A 15,225-nucleotide genomic window follows, 5' to 3' on the forward strand; every position below is an offset into this window, starting at 1 on the left:
GGAGCAATTGGGGTAGGAACTACCACACTCTCAGTGGGCGGAGCTTATACGAGTGATCTCCCAGGTCAATATGACATCGTGCTGACACACAAATTTCATTGGTTAATGCCGTAAATGTATACCCCACAATTCACTTTGACCACAAATGTATTGAATGTGTGACATGTACACATGACCATGTGCTTTGCTATATACAGCGCAACACTAAATAAGCTCCGCCCACTGTGATTGATGCAGACACCGTTCACGGTCGATTCTAATGGAGGTCTACTTGTTGTACCTGCCTACCCAATATTTGCATGTTGATATCAGTCCCTGAAGATAAATTGTTTATCAAGAATGTTTCAAAATAACTACAAACATCCTAATTTCAGCAAGCATTTTCAAAATATTACCATGTAATCTGAGTTTTCTTTCTTCACCATCCAGGCTTATTGACCTGGAAATATGTGGTGAGGGAAAATCTAGCCTGATGTTACACCATTAATATCTATAAAACATATTAATCAATTCAATACTTTACTTCTGCAAGCAAACAATCAACATTGTAGATTTCTTCTGGAATTAACTATACAGTAACCTTGACAACTTGAACTGCAAAGGTGACTTTGGCTTTGATAACTCGAACTGCTAAGGTGACCTTGGCCTTGACAACTCGCAACTGCTAAGGTAACCTTGGCCTTGACAACTCGCAACTGCTAAGGTGACCTTGGCCTTGACAACTCGAACTGCAAAGGTGACTTTGGCTTTGATAACTCGAACTGCTAAGGTGACCTTGGCCTTGACAACTCGCAACTGCTAAGGTAACCTTGGCCTTGACAACTCGCAACTGCTAAGGTGACCTTGGCCATGACAACTCAAACTGCTAAAGTGACCTTGGCCTTGTCAACTCAAATTGCCGAGCATGGTGAGGTGAAATGGGGTTTAACGTTGTGTTAAAGACTATTGCACTAACATAACAACATGCATGCTCACTTGTGTTTGGCTGCTCTTACTTGTTCAGACTTCTACCATTTTTATAATGCTAGCCCACTTTACTGATCCCCCTGAATGCTCGAGTGCCAGGCAGGGTAACAACAAGTACCATTTTTTAACATCTTTTAGTAAGATGCAGCCAGGGATCTAACTACTGACCTTAAGCTCTCCGGGCAGATGCACATCCACTTGACCAAGGAGGTGGTCAACTGTTAACCGAAAATGGCTTTGGAGTTTTTGGTTTCTTCCAAAATTTACAACAATAAGCAACAACTATGAAACACAATAAAAATTCGTTTTCTGAAGTAAAAATCCCTATATGTAATTATCTAGCAAACAAACATGAAAGAAACAATAAATACTTGAACAAGTGGGTATTTCAACAAACAAAATGAAAAACAAACAAAATGAAAAACAAACAAAATGAAAAACAACAGTCAAACCAAAGTCAGTTACATGTGGGCATGATGGAAAACCTTGCAGGTAAAGGTCCCCAGCATCACACTGTTGGTTGCAAAAATCCTCTGATGCTCATGCTTTCAATCACTGGTTTGCCTGTCCAGACTAAACAAATCTCATCAGTGTGAAGACTGTAATATTCCTGACTGCACCTCAAAACAACTTGCATTCACCAACTCTCACACTCTCTCACATCTATAGACTATGCGTTAAGTTTCTTCATGACCTCATCAGAGGTTGTGATAATAACAAGCCCCTGCTTCGCTCGTGTGGCCAGGTTGACAATGAACTTGTTGATGTCAGCATGCTCCTCATTGATGCGAGGATCGAGACCAATGACAATAGGTTTGTCTAACCCACTGAATCTACGAACTGTATCAACTATCATCCCTCTCCCAAAACCCTTCCCAAGCTCATCCTTAACACAGTCATCAGCATCAGTAGTCCCTACTTCCCCACTCCCCTCCTTCTCCAGATCAACCTCTGCACCTTTTTCCCTCCCCACCTGTCGAACTATGTCCTCAAGCTTGTCCTTGAAATGACCTTCTACCTTCTCAGCATCCATCTTCTTCCCCAGCAGAACGGCCATGTCCTCCAATTTGACTCCGTCCTCTGCACATGTCCTGATGACCTTCATGAGCGTGTCCTCCACTGAGGACTTCTCACACTTAATAATACTCACCCCAGGACCGGAGGTATCACTATGTCCTAGTCTGGGAGAATCTTTCATGTAGCTGTCGTCTTCATTTGACTCATTCAGCCTCATAAACTTGGAAGCATATTCAAATATTTCTTTTGAGTTTCTAGAAATCTCACTTAACATGTAATTATTTTTCCCAATTAGCCCAGGTAACCCTGCTTTAAACTTATGAACTTTTTGAGCATAGTCCATGAACACCCAAAAATAACCTTCTGTCTGGTCCAGTTTGTCTCGGAAGTTACCATTGGCTAAACTCTGAGCCAATGAATACCAGTCCCCATCTCGGTCCTTGAAGTTCTGTGCCTCGTCCACCACAACGTTGAGCACAGAAAAGAACCTGAGACTGAAGTTGTCGCGGTCTTGTGCAGTCTGCATCAAGTCTCGCCTCGTCACAACGTCACATAGTTCAAAGGACCTGGAAAAAACAGAGTTATGGAAATAAATACAGATAAAATCATAAAACCAATCTCTGAGTTAAGAACTGACGTCAATATTTTTTGCGGTTATGGAAAGCCATGGACATGATTTTCATGTCTAGAAACTTCATAAATGCCAAAACACATTGAAGTCATTTCTTATAAATGAATACATCAACAATAATAACGTCACAGACTGCTTATCTAATCATTAATGCAAAAATATGCAGCAGTCACTTAAAGTACAACGATCAGAAGAAATTAGTTGTGAAACTCACTGAACCAGGAACAATCTATTTAACAAACTAATTTCATAAGGCCATAAATTATTCAACCCCTCCCCTCCCTAACTCATTTAGGCTACAAAGACATTAAAATGGCTATGTTTGTTTGTTTGTTGTTTAACGCTGCACTTAGCAATATTCCAGCCATATGACAGCAGTCTGTAAATAATCAAGTCTGGAACAGACAATCCAGTGATTGACATCATGAGCTTCGATCCAAGCAATTGGGATACGATGACATACATCAACCAAGTCAGTGAGCCTGACCACCCCATCCCGTTAGTCAACTCTTTGTACAAGGTAAGTCACAAGCATAGTTTTACGGCAAGCATGGGTTGCTGAAGACCTATTCTAACCCAAATCTTCACGGGTCGTAAACTCGCTATGAGATTTCCCTTCTTCCCCTCTTATTGAAATAGACCATATACATATTCCAATCAAACATGCTTCATGTGAATCACATCCATCCACAGTTGATGTTTAGAGATAGCTTCAACAGTGCTCACAAAAAATAAAACACAAATAATAAGATGCCTCCCGTTATTTTACACAATTGGGATGAAAACAAAATTAATTCATTGTATCCTAAGATAACGAAAGGATCAAGTGATCCGTTGGCATGTAATGACCGGGTTTAAGAGAGAATGTATGGATGTCAAATTCTTTATTATGAGGAACGCAATATTTCAGAGAATATGCTTGCTCCTTCAACAGGTGAATAATTGTCTTTCTCATCATAAAGAAGTTGATATCCATATTATCTCTCTCTCATGTGTATCACTTCTAAATGCCATTCAAGGACTTGAGACAGGGGTTTACCCGAATGCGTATCTTGACACTCACCTGACATATGAGCACAACAGTTCATTCTCGGCAATATAGAGAATGTTGCGGTAAGTACATCCACGGCGACACAACTCTCTTATCATCTGCAGAGCCACGACCGTCTTCCCTCCCCCCGGAGGACCGTGTACCCACAATTCCCTGGTGAACTGGTGCTGACACAGCAGCTCAAACTGATCGCACGTCAACAGGAAGTAGTACTCTTCCTGCTCCGTTCCAGCTTCATGAGGCTTGTATGTTGCCATGGCAATAATCAGAGACGTCAAGATGTGGTCCAACTTCCCTGTATTTGCATGGAAGGTGGATGGATACCAGGATGTTTCTAAATCCATCCGAATTTCCGGGACGAAAAGCGGATCCTCGATGTCTACAACATGGACACAGATGGCAAATCTCTCAGTACATCCCCCATTGTGAACTAGCTTCTTCTTCAAAGACTCTGCGACCTGCTGGCAGCGGTGGAAGTAGCAAGACTTATCTCGGGGCAGATCTTCGGCCAGACAGAGCAAGTGAAGGCCATGGGTATGACTGAGGACAAGAATGTCTGCGACAAAGTCAGATTGGAATTCTGGAACACTGCCAATGCCGAGTGTGTGTAAAGCCAGAGCGAGGTGAGGCTCAGCAGCAAACATTGCAAGGATGTCCTTTATGGCAGTCTTGATTCCTGGAGATCCTACTGTGTTCAGGAAATGCTTGGGATAAAGATTGGATCCTGTCCTCACTGAAACAGTAATCATACTCAAAATGATGGCCTGCTATAAATGCACCTTGGATTATCCAGCATATCACAGCCATTGTTTGTTTGTTTGTTGTTTAAAGCCACACTAAGCAATATGCCAGCTATATCACAGCAGTCTGTAAATAATTGAGTCTGGACCAGACAATCTAGTGATTGGTATTATGAGCATCGATCCATGCAATTGAGTAAGATGACATGCCTCAACTAAGTCAGCGAGCCTGACCACCCTATCCCTTTTGTCGCCTCTTACGACAAGCAAAGTCGCCTTTTACGGTAAGCATGGGTTGCTGAAGACCTATTCTACCCCAGATCTTCACGGGTCTCACAGCCTTTGAAATTCACACTAGTCCCCTAGCCCGAGACTACTAAATTGTGCTGGGGACAAGTAAAAATCCAATGATGGTAGTCCTCACCTACGAGTAGCATTTGAGGGCTATAATTCTGAACCAGTTCTCAAAGCTTCATTTTTGCGACAAATGGAAGCTGAAGAAAACTGACAGAAGAGCAAAGTAGTGAACATGAGTCTGAGTCAAACAGAGTTAGCTACAAACTCTGAGGACTAGAGAAATAATGTATCTTCTAGTCCTCTGGATTAATTCAGCACGCTTTCTATCCCCTTATTTCTGTTAAGCTGTAAGTGCCCAGTGCATCAGACTGCCAGAGGACCCAGGGTATTGGCCTATGAAAGAATTAAATAATCCTCCGTTAGAAATTAATATGGGAGCTTATGTGTTTATTGGTCAATTGACAAATCAGAATTGACGTTAATCTAAGTCTTGACTGCTTAAAGATTTCTGAACTTAATAGTTCATTCCAAACGCCAAGCACCCTCTAGCAATTAATTTGTTGTTTATCACCGCACTCAACAATATTCCAACAATATAGTGGCAGTCTGTAAATAATCAAGTCTGGACTAGTCAATCCAGTGACTGTCTTCATGACCACCGATCTAAGTAATTAGTATTTATACGACAACATGCATCAACCAAGTCAGCGAGTCCGACCCCGGATCTCGTTAGTCGCCCCTTACGACAAGCATGGGTTGCTGAAGCCCAACTTCTGACAAAGAGTTGCTACAGAGAACACCTACAGTTCAACACCTTTTCCTTGATTCTGGGTATCGTGTGAGGCAGTCCAAACACAAGACGTGATCCTGGCGTCAGCAGGGGCAGCTTCATGAACCGGCTGTGCAACTCCGGCTTGTCTGTACAGCGACAAAAATAATGAGTCTTCATGACCAAATCTATCTGACATGTCTATAGGATCAAAACTTACAGGGACATATCATCACTTCAGTTCTCGGTAAAATGAAAGGACAAACGCTGAGTAAGTTTATACATTATACAGATAAAATATGCAAATATAAAAGGTCAGTTGAAACTATTTTCAGTGTTTACACACAACATGGATCTGGGATCCAGACAAATTACTGGAATAATTGTAATCATCATTAAAATAAGTGTCTAGGATACCGAAAATTAGTGTCAAACAAGGACGTAGCTGTGGCATTTAACAAGTTTTGGCAACTTTGGAGGACACAAGCTGGATCAGTTTCGACACTTGTTCTTCTAGACCTCTGAAGCTGCGGGTCTTTTCCCCAACATAAAACAGTTGGATTTGGCCGAAATATGTCCGAATTGTTACCTTGTTTCATTTTGTCACTGTGTGGACATCTGACTGCCGAGGTTCAATAAATAGAACATTTATTCCTAATACAGGATATTATCCGCCCAAAACAAACTCGTGTGATAACCTCTATTCTATGTATGAGGCCATCACATTTCCCTGTGAGAAAATAATTTCACAAAAAAGTACACGCAAAATCAAAATCTACTGATGTTCAAGGTCTTTTGAGAATGACAGAGCATGGTGAAAATCCTGGGCACGACTATATGACTATGACTGAATTTTTCACTTTCATAAACAGTGTTAAATCTAAAATGCACCCCAAGTACAATCACCTGATGCACACACAGTGGAAGTGTTCAGACATCAAATTTCACACCAGTCTGCTAGCTGGAGACTACAACAAACAATTCCCAAGATCTGCCTAAAATTCTGAACCAGTTCTCAATGTTTAATTTTTGCTACATATTGGAACTGAACAAAACTGACAGAAAATGTAAACACAGTAAACGTAAAAGCCTTGTTCAAAAAGTGAGGGGCGGTCGGGTAGCCTAGTGGTTAAAGCGTTTGCACGTCACGCCGAAGACCCGGGTTCGATTCCCGACATGGGTACAATGTGTGAAGCCCATTTCTGGTGTCCCCCGCCGTGATATTGCTGGAATATTGCTAAAAGCGACGTAAAACCATACTCAGTCAGTCAGTCAGTCAAATTGAGAGAGTTTGTTAAAACATACACTGATTCTTGTCAAAAGTTTCTTAAGATCACACACTTGTTTGGTTGTTATTTATTACAGATTATTCACTTAATAATAGAGTTTACTTTATTGAAAACAAAACATGTAAAACAATACCAATTTCAGTTGCATGCTTTGGGCAGAACAGTTACCTGCCCATTGCGTGACCTGAGCAAGCAGGTTGCTCATATTGTGAAATATTTGAAAAAGTATTTTTCATTCACAACTATTGCCCATTGCAAGCAATGAGCAGAGAATTGTTTGCATGTTGCATGCATTGGGCAGTTGCACATGTAGCAGGACGTGGAGTCATCCCACAGATGACATCCTTACCTTGTCAGATTGCTGACGGGGTTAACCTCTTTGGTCATGTGAACAAGGCGTCCGACCTCTGATCAGAAGATCCGTGGTTAGAATCCCATAACTGGACTCGGAAATTTTATGGCCGCTACATTGGCGCCCAACGTGGGGCTGACCACCTTCATGTTAAATTTGAGCAAAATAAGCCTCAGTACCCTACAATGCAGCCCGGGACGTGCCTTCTGTTGACGGGGGAGTATGTAGCAGGGTGTGGAGTCATCCCACAGATGACATCCTTACCTTGTCAGATTGCTGACTGGGTTAAACTCTTTGGTCATGTGGACAAGGCGTCCAACCTCTGATCAGAAGATCCGTGGTTCAAATCTCATCACGGGACTCGGAAATTTTATGGCCGCTACACACAGATTGGGTGAAACATAAGCACACCAAGCAAGCAAAGGGAGACAATTACCCCTGACTTGATTCAGCACAGCAAGCTTCCACTGGGTGTAGGTGAAAGCCTTCACCTGGCCTGACTTATCTAGGTAGTAGCTCTCGGGGCAGGAGGTGAACACTCCCCCTGGGAACCTGCACACAGATATCACCACCACCACTCGACGCTCCTGGAAGTACAGCATTTCAAATACTTATTATTACTGTTTGTTTGTATATTTGTTGTTTAATACCACTCTCAGCAATATTCCAGATATATGACAGTGGCCTATAAATAACAAGTCTGGTCCAGATAATCCAGTGATCGATATTATGAGAAATGATCCACGCCACCAGGGTACAATGACACACTATTGTAAGCAAGGATTATATCCTACCTCAATATTATCCCAGGGGAAGTTTTGAGTAAAAAGGAGTATAGCATCCTACCTTAGTGCCACACTGGTATGGGATCAAATTTACTAGGGAGAATCATTCTGACACTAGAGAATTTCATCCCCGGGATAAAAAATAGGGTAGGATAATATTTACTCTTACACTATCAACCACCGAGCCTGATCACCCGATCCATTGGGTCACCTCATACAACAAGCATGGGTTGTTTGGGACCTGTTCTCACAAAGAAGCCCCATAGGGGGTGTTATTACTGTATAGGCCGGAACACATCACTCAGTGTCGGGGACCCAGAGTGGCACACAGAACTTGTACATGACCCCAATTTCCCGATCCATTGTTAGGGTTCCAAGCTCCAAAATGGTAGTCCCAGAGAAATGCAAGAAATTGAGTACATCCATGTTGATTCAAACAAACCAGCTTTCTTCCTCATTACCCTAAGTGTCTTCAGCAACCAATGCTTGTCATAAGCTGCGACTGTGCTTGTCATAAGAGGCGACTATGTTTGTCATAAGAGGCGACTATATTTGTCATAAGAGGCAACTATGCTAGTCATCAGAGGTGACTATGCTTGTCATAAGAGGCAACTATGCTTGTCATGGAGGCGACTATTTTGTCATAAGAGGCAACTATGCTTGTCATAAGAGGTGACTTTGCTTGTCATCAGAGGCGACTATGTTTGTCATAAGAGGCAACTATGCTTGTCATCAGAGGTGACTATGCTTGTCATAAGAGGCAACTATGCTTGTCATGGAGGCGACTATGTTTGTCATAGTGGCGACTAATAGTATAGGGTGGTCGGGCTTGCTGACTTGGTTGATGCATGTCATCATATCCCAATTGCTAGATCAATGCTCACGATGAAAATAACTGGAATGTCTGGTCCAAAATCGTATATTTACTGTGCACTCTGTATTTTCTTACATTTGTTTTTAATTTTGCCGCAGCATTTCGCATCCAGTAAATCCCAAAACACATGTGCTTAATTCTTTGAAAAGCTATATACATGTACTATATAATAACATTGACAATAGTGTCTTCAACAGCCCTTTGCAAAATGATAGAAATATAAATGTGTCATAAAAAACACAACTTCAGAGTATTTGGCGCGAAGTTAACTTGAACAGGATCAATATGTAACAGAAGGTGTAGCTATCAGTACCAGGGGAACTCCCTCACTCACCCTGGCGCTGCAGCCTAGTATGTTGTGGAATGTGATGTCCCAGTGTCGGCCACGCTCCGCCACAAAACCCTCGTCCCCCCAGATCACACTCTTCATCTTATTGTTGATCTTCTCAACTGAAACAAACAAAAATTTCATGAAATTTTCTTCCACTCAATTCCAAAAATAGACACAAAAGAGGTGACAAAAAGTGCAATAAAATTTAGATGCTCTTACTCTTATAAATTGATACTTTTGCAGTTTTTTAATGACAAATATACAACAAATACATCAAATAATGAAATTTAATACCCAAGTGTACTATCATTCATTATATATACATGAAGACCTGTACAAGCTTGCTAGTATGAGTCAGTTAGTCATGATGAAGTTATCCTGAGGGAACAATTTCATTCTTTTAGGTGTGTCCATATCTGTTATCAGTATTTGGGCTAGGAAACATTTCAGTATATTTCTACCGTTATTTTTTTACTATTATATATCTTGGTTTGTTTGATGTTGAATGCCACTCTCAGAAATATTCCAGCTATAAGACGACAGGCTGTAAATAATTGAGTTTGGACCAAACAAGCTAGTGATTGACATCATGAGCATATGTTTTGCTCTTCTGGAGGCAAAAGGGGGCACGGGTGGCCCAGTCGTCTAAGGCGCTGCGATTCACTGTGCAGAGTTGCGTCCCTTGGGCACGCCAGAAACCTATCATTGAGGGTTCGAATCCCGGTTCGCCACGATTATGTTTCTAGGTTTGTCAGCACCATACCCGTGCTCGTGGGTTTCACCGAAGTCGTAAACGTCTAAGACCTGCATCACTTCGGGCTTTCCTCCCACATAAAGTTGACACGCCGTGATATGACTGGAATACTGTTTAAAAGCGGCCTCAAACCCAACTCACTCACTCACTCTGGAGTCATAAACATATAAACCTGTGTGCAATACATTTTTTATGTTTAAAACTCCAGAAATGTAAAACATATTTAAGTCACAAGTTAATCAAAATGTCTTAGATCATGAAATTCAATCAACCAGGTTCAACATTAATCAGGAATCACCTGTCTTGTCTTGTTCCTCCTCTGTCATTGCTTCTCCTAGCACAGCGGCAGACGTGTCTTCAATCCCAAAATAGATATGCCCCCCTTGATGGTTGGCAAAAGCAGATATATATTTGGTACAGTAATACCTAATCTTGTCCGGCATGGACTTCGCATGGGAGTCTCTCCCCGACGTCAGCATCTTGAACTGAATCTGTTTCCCTTCCTGCTTCAAAGTGTCCTCTGTCTTTTTCCACTGAAATGACCTTGGGATAGGTGGAAGAGTCTTCAAATACCCTACCTCTCCAGTATTGGCGAGAATCTTCAGTGCGGACCGATACGAAACCTCGTGTGTGGCAGTGTCTGTAGGAAGTCGGCAGTGGTAGTCTATAGTACACAGGTGCTCAGCAGCCTTCACAAAGAGGTACAGATCCTTGTCGTCATAGTTACCGATCAGATCAAAGTAGTTGCATATATCATCCCCAGAAAGGATGTCGGCGATGTTGCTCTCCATCCCGCCCCACCAAGTGTCGAGGTCTTTGGGCTGTATATGCCGATCGTGGTCGAGGTTTTTCATGTGGAGCAGTCCTCCGGCAGAGTTGAGGAGTGCACAGGCAAAGTGCATGACGATGTGGTTCCCGTGCTCGTGGATGCGTCGCGATATGTGGACAGAACAGTGCAGAACTGTCTCTCCATACCTGTCCAACATCGCAGTGCTGGAGAAAGAAAGGGACAGAACTTTCGATTTTCTCTCATTACAGGTAGAATCACCTGGGCTCACCTGCACAAAGTAATATTAGCATTACGACTGTTGCAAGCCTGTGTTTAAGTATGAGAGTTACGATCATCTTAGCGCTAAGGTCGCTTTGTGCAAGAAGGCCCTGGATTACCAAATTACTGAAGTGAGGTGAGATAAGGTGAAATGGAGTTTAATGTGGTTTAAGGTCCCATAAATTTATCTAAATAACAGAGCTAAAGATAAGCAGCCCCCCCAAATGTAAAAACTCAAATGTATATAAACAGCTCACGTAAATACCCAATGAAGCTTTTTCAGCATGCGTACAAAGGAGCTAATTTCCGAAACACAATTATGCGCTTACCTTCATTCGAGTCAAGCCTATAAATTTAAAACAGTTATATACATCTAAAATTTATTTCATTTTTTTTAAATCTTAAAATGTTCACTAATTTTAGGAAAAACCCAATAGAGTGATAAATAGATGAGTGAAAAAGAATTTGTTACCCAATGAAAAATGTAATAAAACTCAATTGCTCAAAAAGTTTTCTGGAGCTCTGAAATAAATAAATCTCAGATCTCTGATAACTGTCATGATTTATAATACAGGTAGAGTGAGTGAGTGAGTATGGTTTTACGCCGCTTTTAGCAATATTCCAGCAATATCACGGCGGGGGACACCAGAAATGGGCTTCACACATTGTACCCAAGTCGAGAATCGAACCCGGGTCTTCGGCGTGAAGAGCGAACGCTTTAACCACAAGGCTACCCGACCAGCCCTAATACAGCTAAAACTTACACTTCGGGTTTATATGTGGCAATGGTAATGGCAGCCCCCATATAATACACTACACACACACATGCATGCACATTGCTATATAAGTGCAATAATCTTGTACGTGTCGTCAAACCCAATTTCACCTCCCTCACATTATCATAATAACATGGCTTGGCAAATTTTTAATTCCAATTTGGGAATTGTTACGAGCATTTGCTTCTCAGTAGGTTTAGATAAATCCATGCTTGAAACAGAAACTTACACATCCTGGGAGGTTAGAACGTTGTTCATCTTGAAAGTGATAGTCCTGTTTGCCCATACCACTCTAAGGGTTGGTGTACCTGAAATATATGTTTGAAGCATCTTCAGCTATGAGTGAGTGACATTTTCCACTGCTTTTAACAATATCAATCATTATGCAATAAAACTATGCATGACTAGCCAACACTTCATGACTAGCCATCACCACGCTCCTCCACCACCTAACCACCTCCGTAGTGTAGTGGTAGAGTGTCTGCCCAGAGAGCGGAAGGTCCGGGGTTCGATCCCCGGACGCGTCATACCAAAAGACGTTAAAAGATGGTTCTTGCTGTTACCGTGTCTAGCACTGGGCATTAAGGGGCTAAAACAAGGACTGGTCGGCTAAGAGTCAGTATACTGTGTCTGAGTGGGGTATTCATGTCAAACTGCAGCATGGTATCTCAGTGGGCTAGCACCTTAAATCGGAATCAGAAGGGACTGGTACAAGCAACCACACATACACGCGCCAGACATCGCTATATAAATGCAATAATCTTGGATGTTACGTAAAAAAAACATTTCACCTCACCTTACTCCACCACCCATATTGTGTAACATGACATGAATGATCATGAAGATATGGATGTGAACCAGCATCTACTGACAACCTTGAACCACACCAAAACAGGCTCCAATTTTTCACAAATGGTCAAAACTGACAACCTTTTTACCTCATAAGTAATAACAAACAAAATCAGCACCAGTTCCAAATGGATTTTAACAAAATCAAATAACAGTGATCAGTCAAAACTAGGAGTGTACACTAAAACTTTTTTTGCAGTTATTAAATACCTCAACAATGAGAGAAGCCTCTGTTCCACTGATCATCAAACAATGTCTGTCCTCAATGAAGCTTTTTACCACAGTTGTATTAATTCTGCCTCTTTAACATAGTGTCAATCAAGCCCTGGTGTTCCCGCTGTGATATTGCTAAAATATTGCTCAAACAGCGTAAAACCAACTTCTAAATGCCAATCAAAGATTTCCTACATTCATATTGTCATCAATAGGTAACAGACTGTGGTACTCATGTAAGGGGAACTGGACAATCCGTACCTACAGAGGTCCATGCGTTGAATATATTTTGGCAGACACGTACACAGACGCTGGCTAACCTATACCAGGGCTGGGACGGGTAACTCGGGTACTCGGGTGGGGTGGGTCCTGAGTAGGACCCGTGGTTAGTTATGTGATAATGGTTAAATGGCAATAATAACAATATTCCATGGTTACACCAGTACAAGTCGCTAATGTTCACATTTCATTCTGACTATGCACACATTCCTTCTGACTTTTATATGTATGAGTAAAGACAAAGCTTTAGTCAACTTCAGTGTATAAACAATCAGATCGTTTTATACCATATCTAAACACTTTTTTTCCAGGGCTCCGGTAAAACAATTCTGAATTGAACATTTTGTGCCCAACTTATGACCTACAGCAAGTATCCGAGTAGGGGTGGGTAATATGGGGCGGGTACCCGGGTAGTATATTTGGACTTGTCCCAACCCTAACCCATACCCACCCGTACTTAGTCAACTTGACGACTCATACCCAAATAATCGGATTTGTACACATTGAAAATTAAACATGATTTTAAACTTCTATTGTTATCTGTAGCAATTATGGTACCTGTAAATTACATTTGAAAACTGTAGATCTATGCTGTAGTGACACAGGATGTTTTAATGAAAGAATAGCATAAAAGATTCAGGAAAATCTGCTTTGTACTTCTATTAATTCTGAAAAGTATAAGCTCTACCACAAAACAATGATTAAACTGGTTTTCAATTAAGGTATTGTTTGTTTAGTGTTTCATATAACAACACATGCTAAGTCCAATTACTGACTGTAAACTTCTTGGTAACCCAAGAATTCCAAGAACTTGTATGGACTGTGTGGAAAAAATATTGCTATGAATAAATTGTTTACCTTGAAAGTTGTCCATAAATGTTTATTGAATTAAAAGTGACCAAAATGTATGGTGGAATAATATGTGAATCAATGATTATGAACAAATATGAAAATACGGGTACTGGTCGTCCAAATGGGTGTTGGAGTCAGCCAAATAAAGTACGAAAGCTCAAAATCAGTTACAGATCGGACGTGAATATTTGGTACGGTTTAGCCATTTTTAGAATCTCTGTGGGTACAGATCGCCTGGCATCCCTTCTAGTTATTATCAAACCAAGGGGAAATCGAACATCGGTATATCAATGAAATTTATCACATTTGTTTAAACACAAATACAACATCGACGTTCACCAAATATAACGTACCAAACGAGCATGGTTTGTAAGGCATGCATTAGTCTCACTGTCACTTGGTGAATATCGATTAATAATTAAATAACATGAAAATAAAACAGCATGTTATTGTAGTCAAAGCCTTTTCTCACCAATGGTCCATATTGTGAAACCTTCTCACGACGCTTAGTTAGAATTGAGAGCACAAAACGCGAGTCCTATCACGCAGTATGGAGTTTTGACAGCTCTTTACAGAGATGCATGAACACATATGCTATGCAGAGTTCTTACTCGCAGAACTCGAAGGGAAGAAAACTAAACATTTTCGCACGGAAGCCCAACAACTTTGGCCTCTGGTTTGGCTTATCCGTACTTTGGCCTCTGGTTTGGCTTACCTTTGGCCTCCGTACCTGGAATTCGGTGCCTTATCCTGTTTTATATCACATTCGGATCTAAATTGATTGATTTCTAAAATTCACCATTATTTCATGACAGTCATAAATAGAATAATTATTATCACTAGTATTAGATCTAGATCGATAGACCCAGATCTATATCCAAACATTATTGATATCGAAAAATTGAATTTATGGTATCGAAAAAGATATATAGATATATATATTCAATTTTCTATGCGCAAAAACTTAAACCTATGATTGTGGGTTCGAATCCCGTTCTCCCCGATTGTCTCTAGGTTTGACAGCACCATACCCGTGCTCGTGAGTTTCACCGAAGTGGTAAACATCTGAGACCTGCATCACTTTAGGCTTTCCCTCCCACATTAAGCGGACACGCCGCGATATAACTGGAATACTGTTAAAAGCGGCGTTATAATCCAACTCGCTCTCACTCACAGTCTAACAAAGTCGTACGTTGTAAAACACGCTTTGCTCTCTGCACCTGTCAGACTTTCCGTTTACATGTACCTATGTATATATGCTTCCATATATACGTTCTTCTGGGTTTCCACTTTCTTCTGGGTTCTTTACACTTACTCCACTTCTTTAGCATCATTCCATAAAGTATATCAGA

At 41.1% G+C, this 15,225-nt stretch overlaps 1 protein-coding gene across 2 annotated transcripts; it reads right to left on the reverse strand.

The window, feature by feature from the left end:
* Nucleotides 1-1,378: 1,378 nt before the first annotated feature.
* On the reverse strand, nucleotides 1,379-14,361 carry LOC139452311 (schlafen family member 8-like). 2 transcript variants are annotated; one of them, XM_071233742.1, is made up of 7 exons: nucleotides 14,346-14,361; nucleotides 10,155-10,849; nucleotides 9,106-9,221; nucleotides 7,549-7,699; nucleotides 5,507-5,620; nucleotides 3,678-4,398; nucleotides 1,379-2,549 (listed from the first exon to the last, which is right to left on the reverse strand). In XM_071233742.1, exons 1-7 carry the CDS (start codon nucleotides 14,354-14,356, stop codon nucleotides 1,637-1,639), a joined length of 2,721 nt encoding a protein of 906 aa, XP_071089843.1. In that variant the 5' UTR covers nucleotides 14,357-14,361; the 3' UTR covers nucleotides 1,379-1,636. The 2 variants fall into 2 exon arrangements, with proteins under 2 accessions (XP_071089843.1, XP_071089842.1); XM_071233741.1 differs by lacking the exon at nucleotides 14,346-14,361 and adding an exon at nucleotides 11,910-11,983.
* Between the last annotated feature and the right edge of the window lie 864 nt (nucleotides 14,362-15,225).

This window comes from Haliotis cracherodii, unplaced genomic scaffold (genome assembly GCF_022045235.1).
Source record: "Haliotis cracherodii isolate W230 unplaced genomic scaffold, xgHalCrac1.p SCAF_9, whole genome shotgun sequence".
Classification (NCBI taxonomy): domain Eukaryota; kingdom Metazoa; phylum Mollusca; class Gastropoda; order Lepetellida; family Haliotidae; genus Haliotis; species Haliotis cracherodii.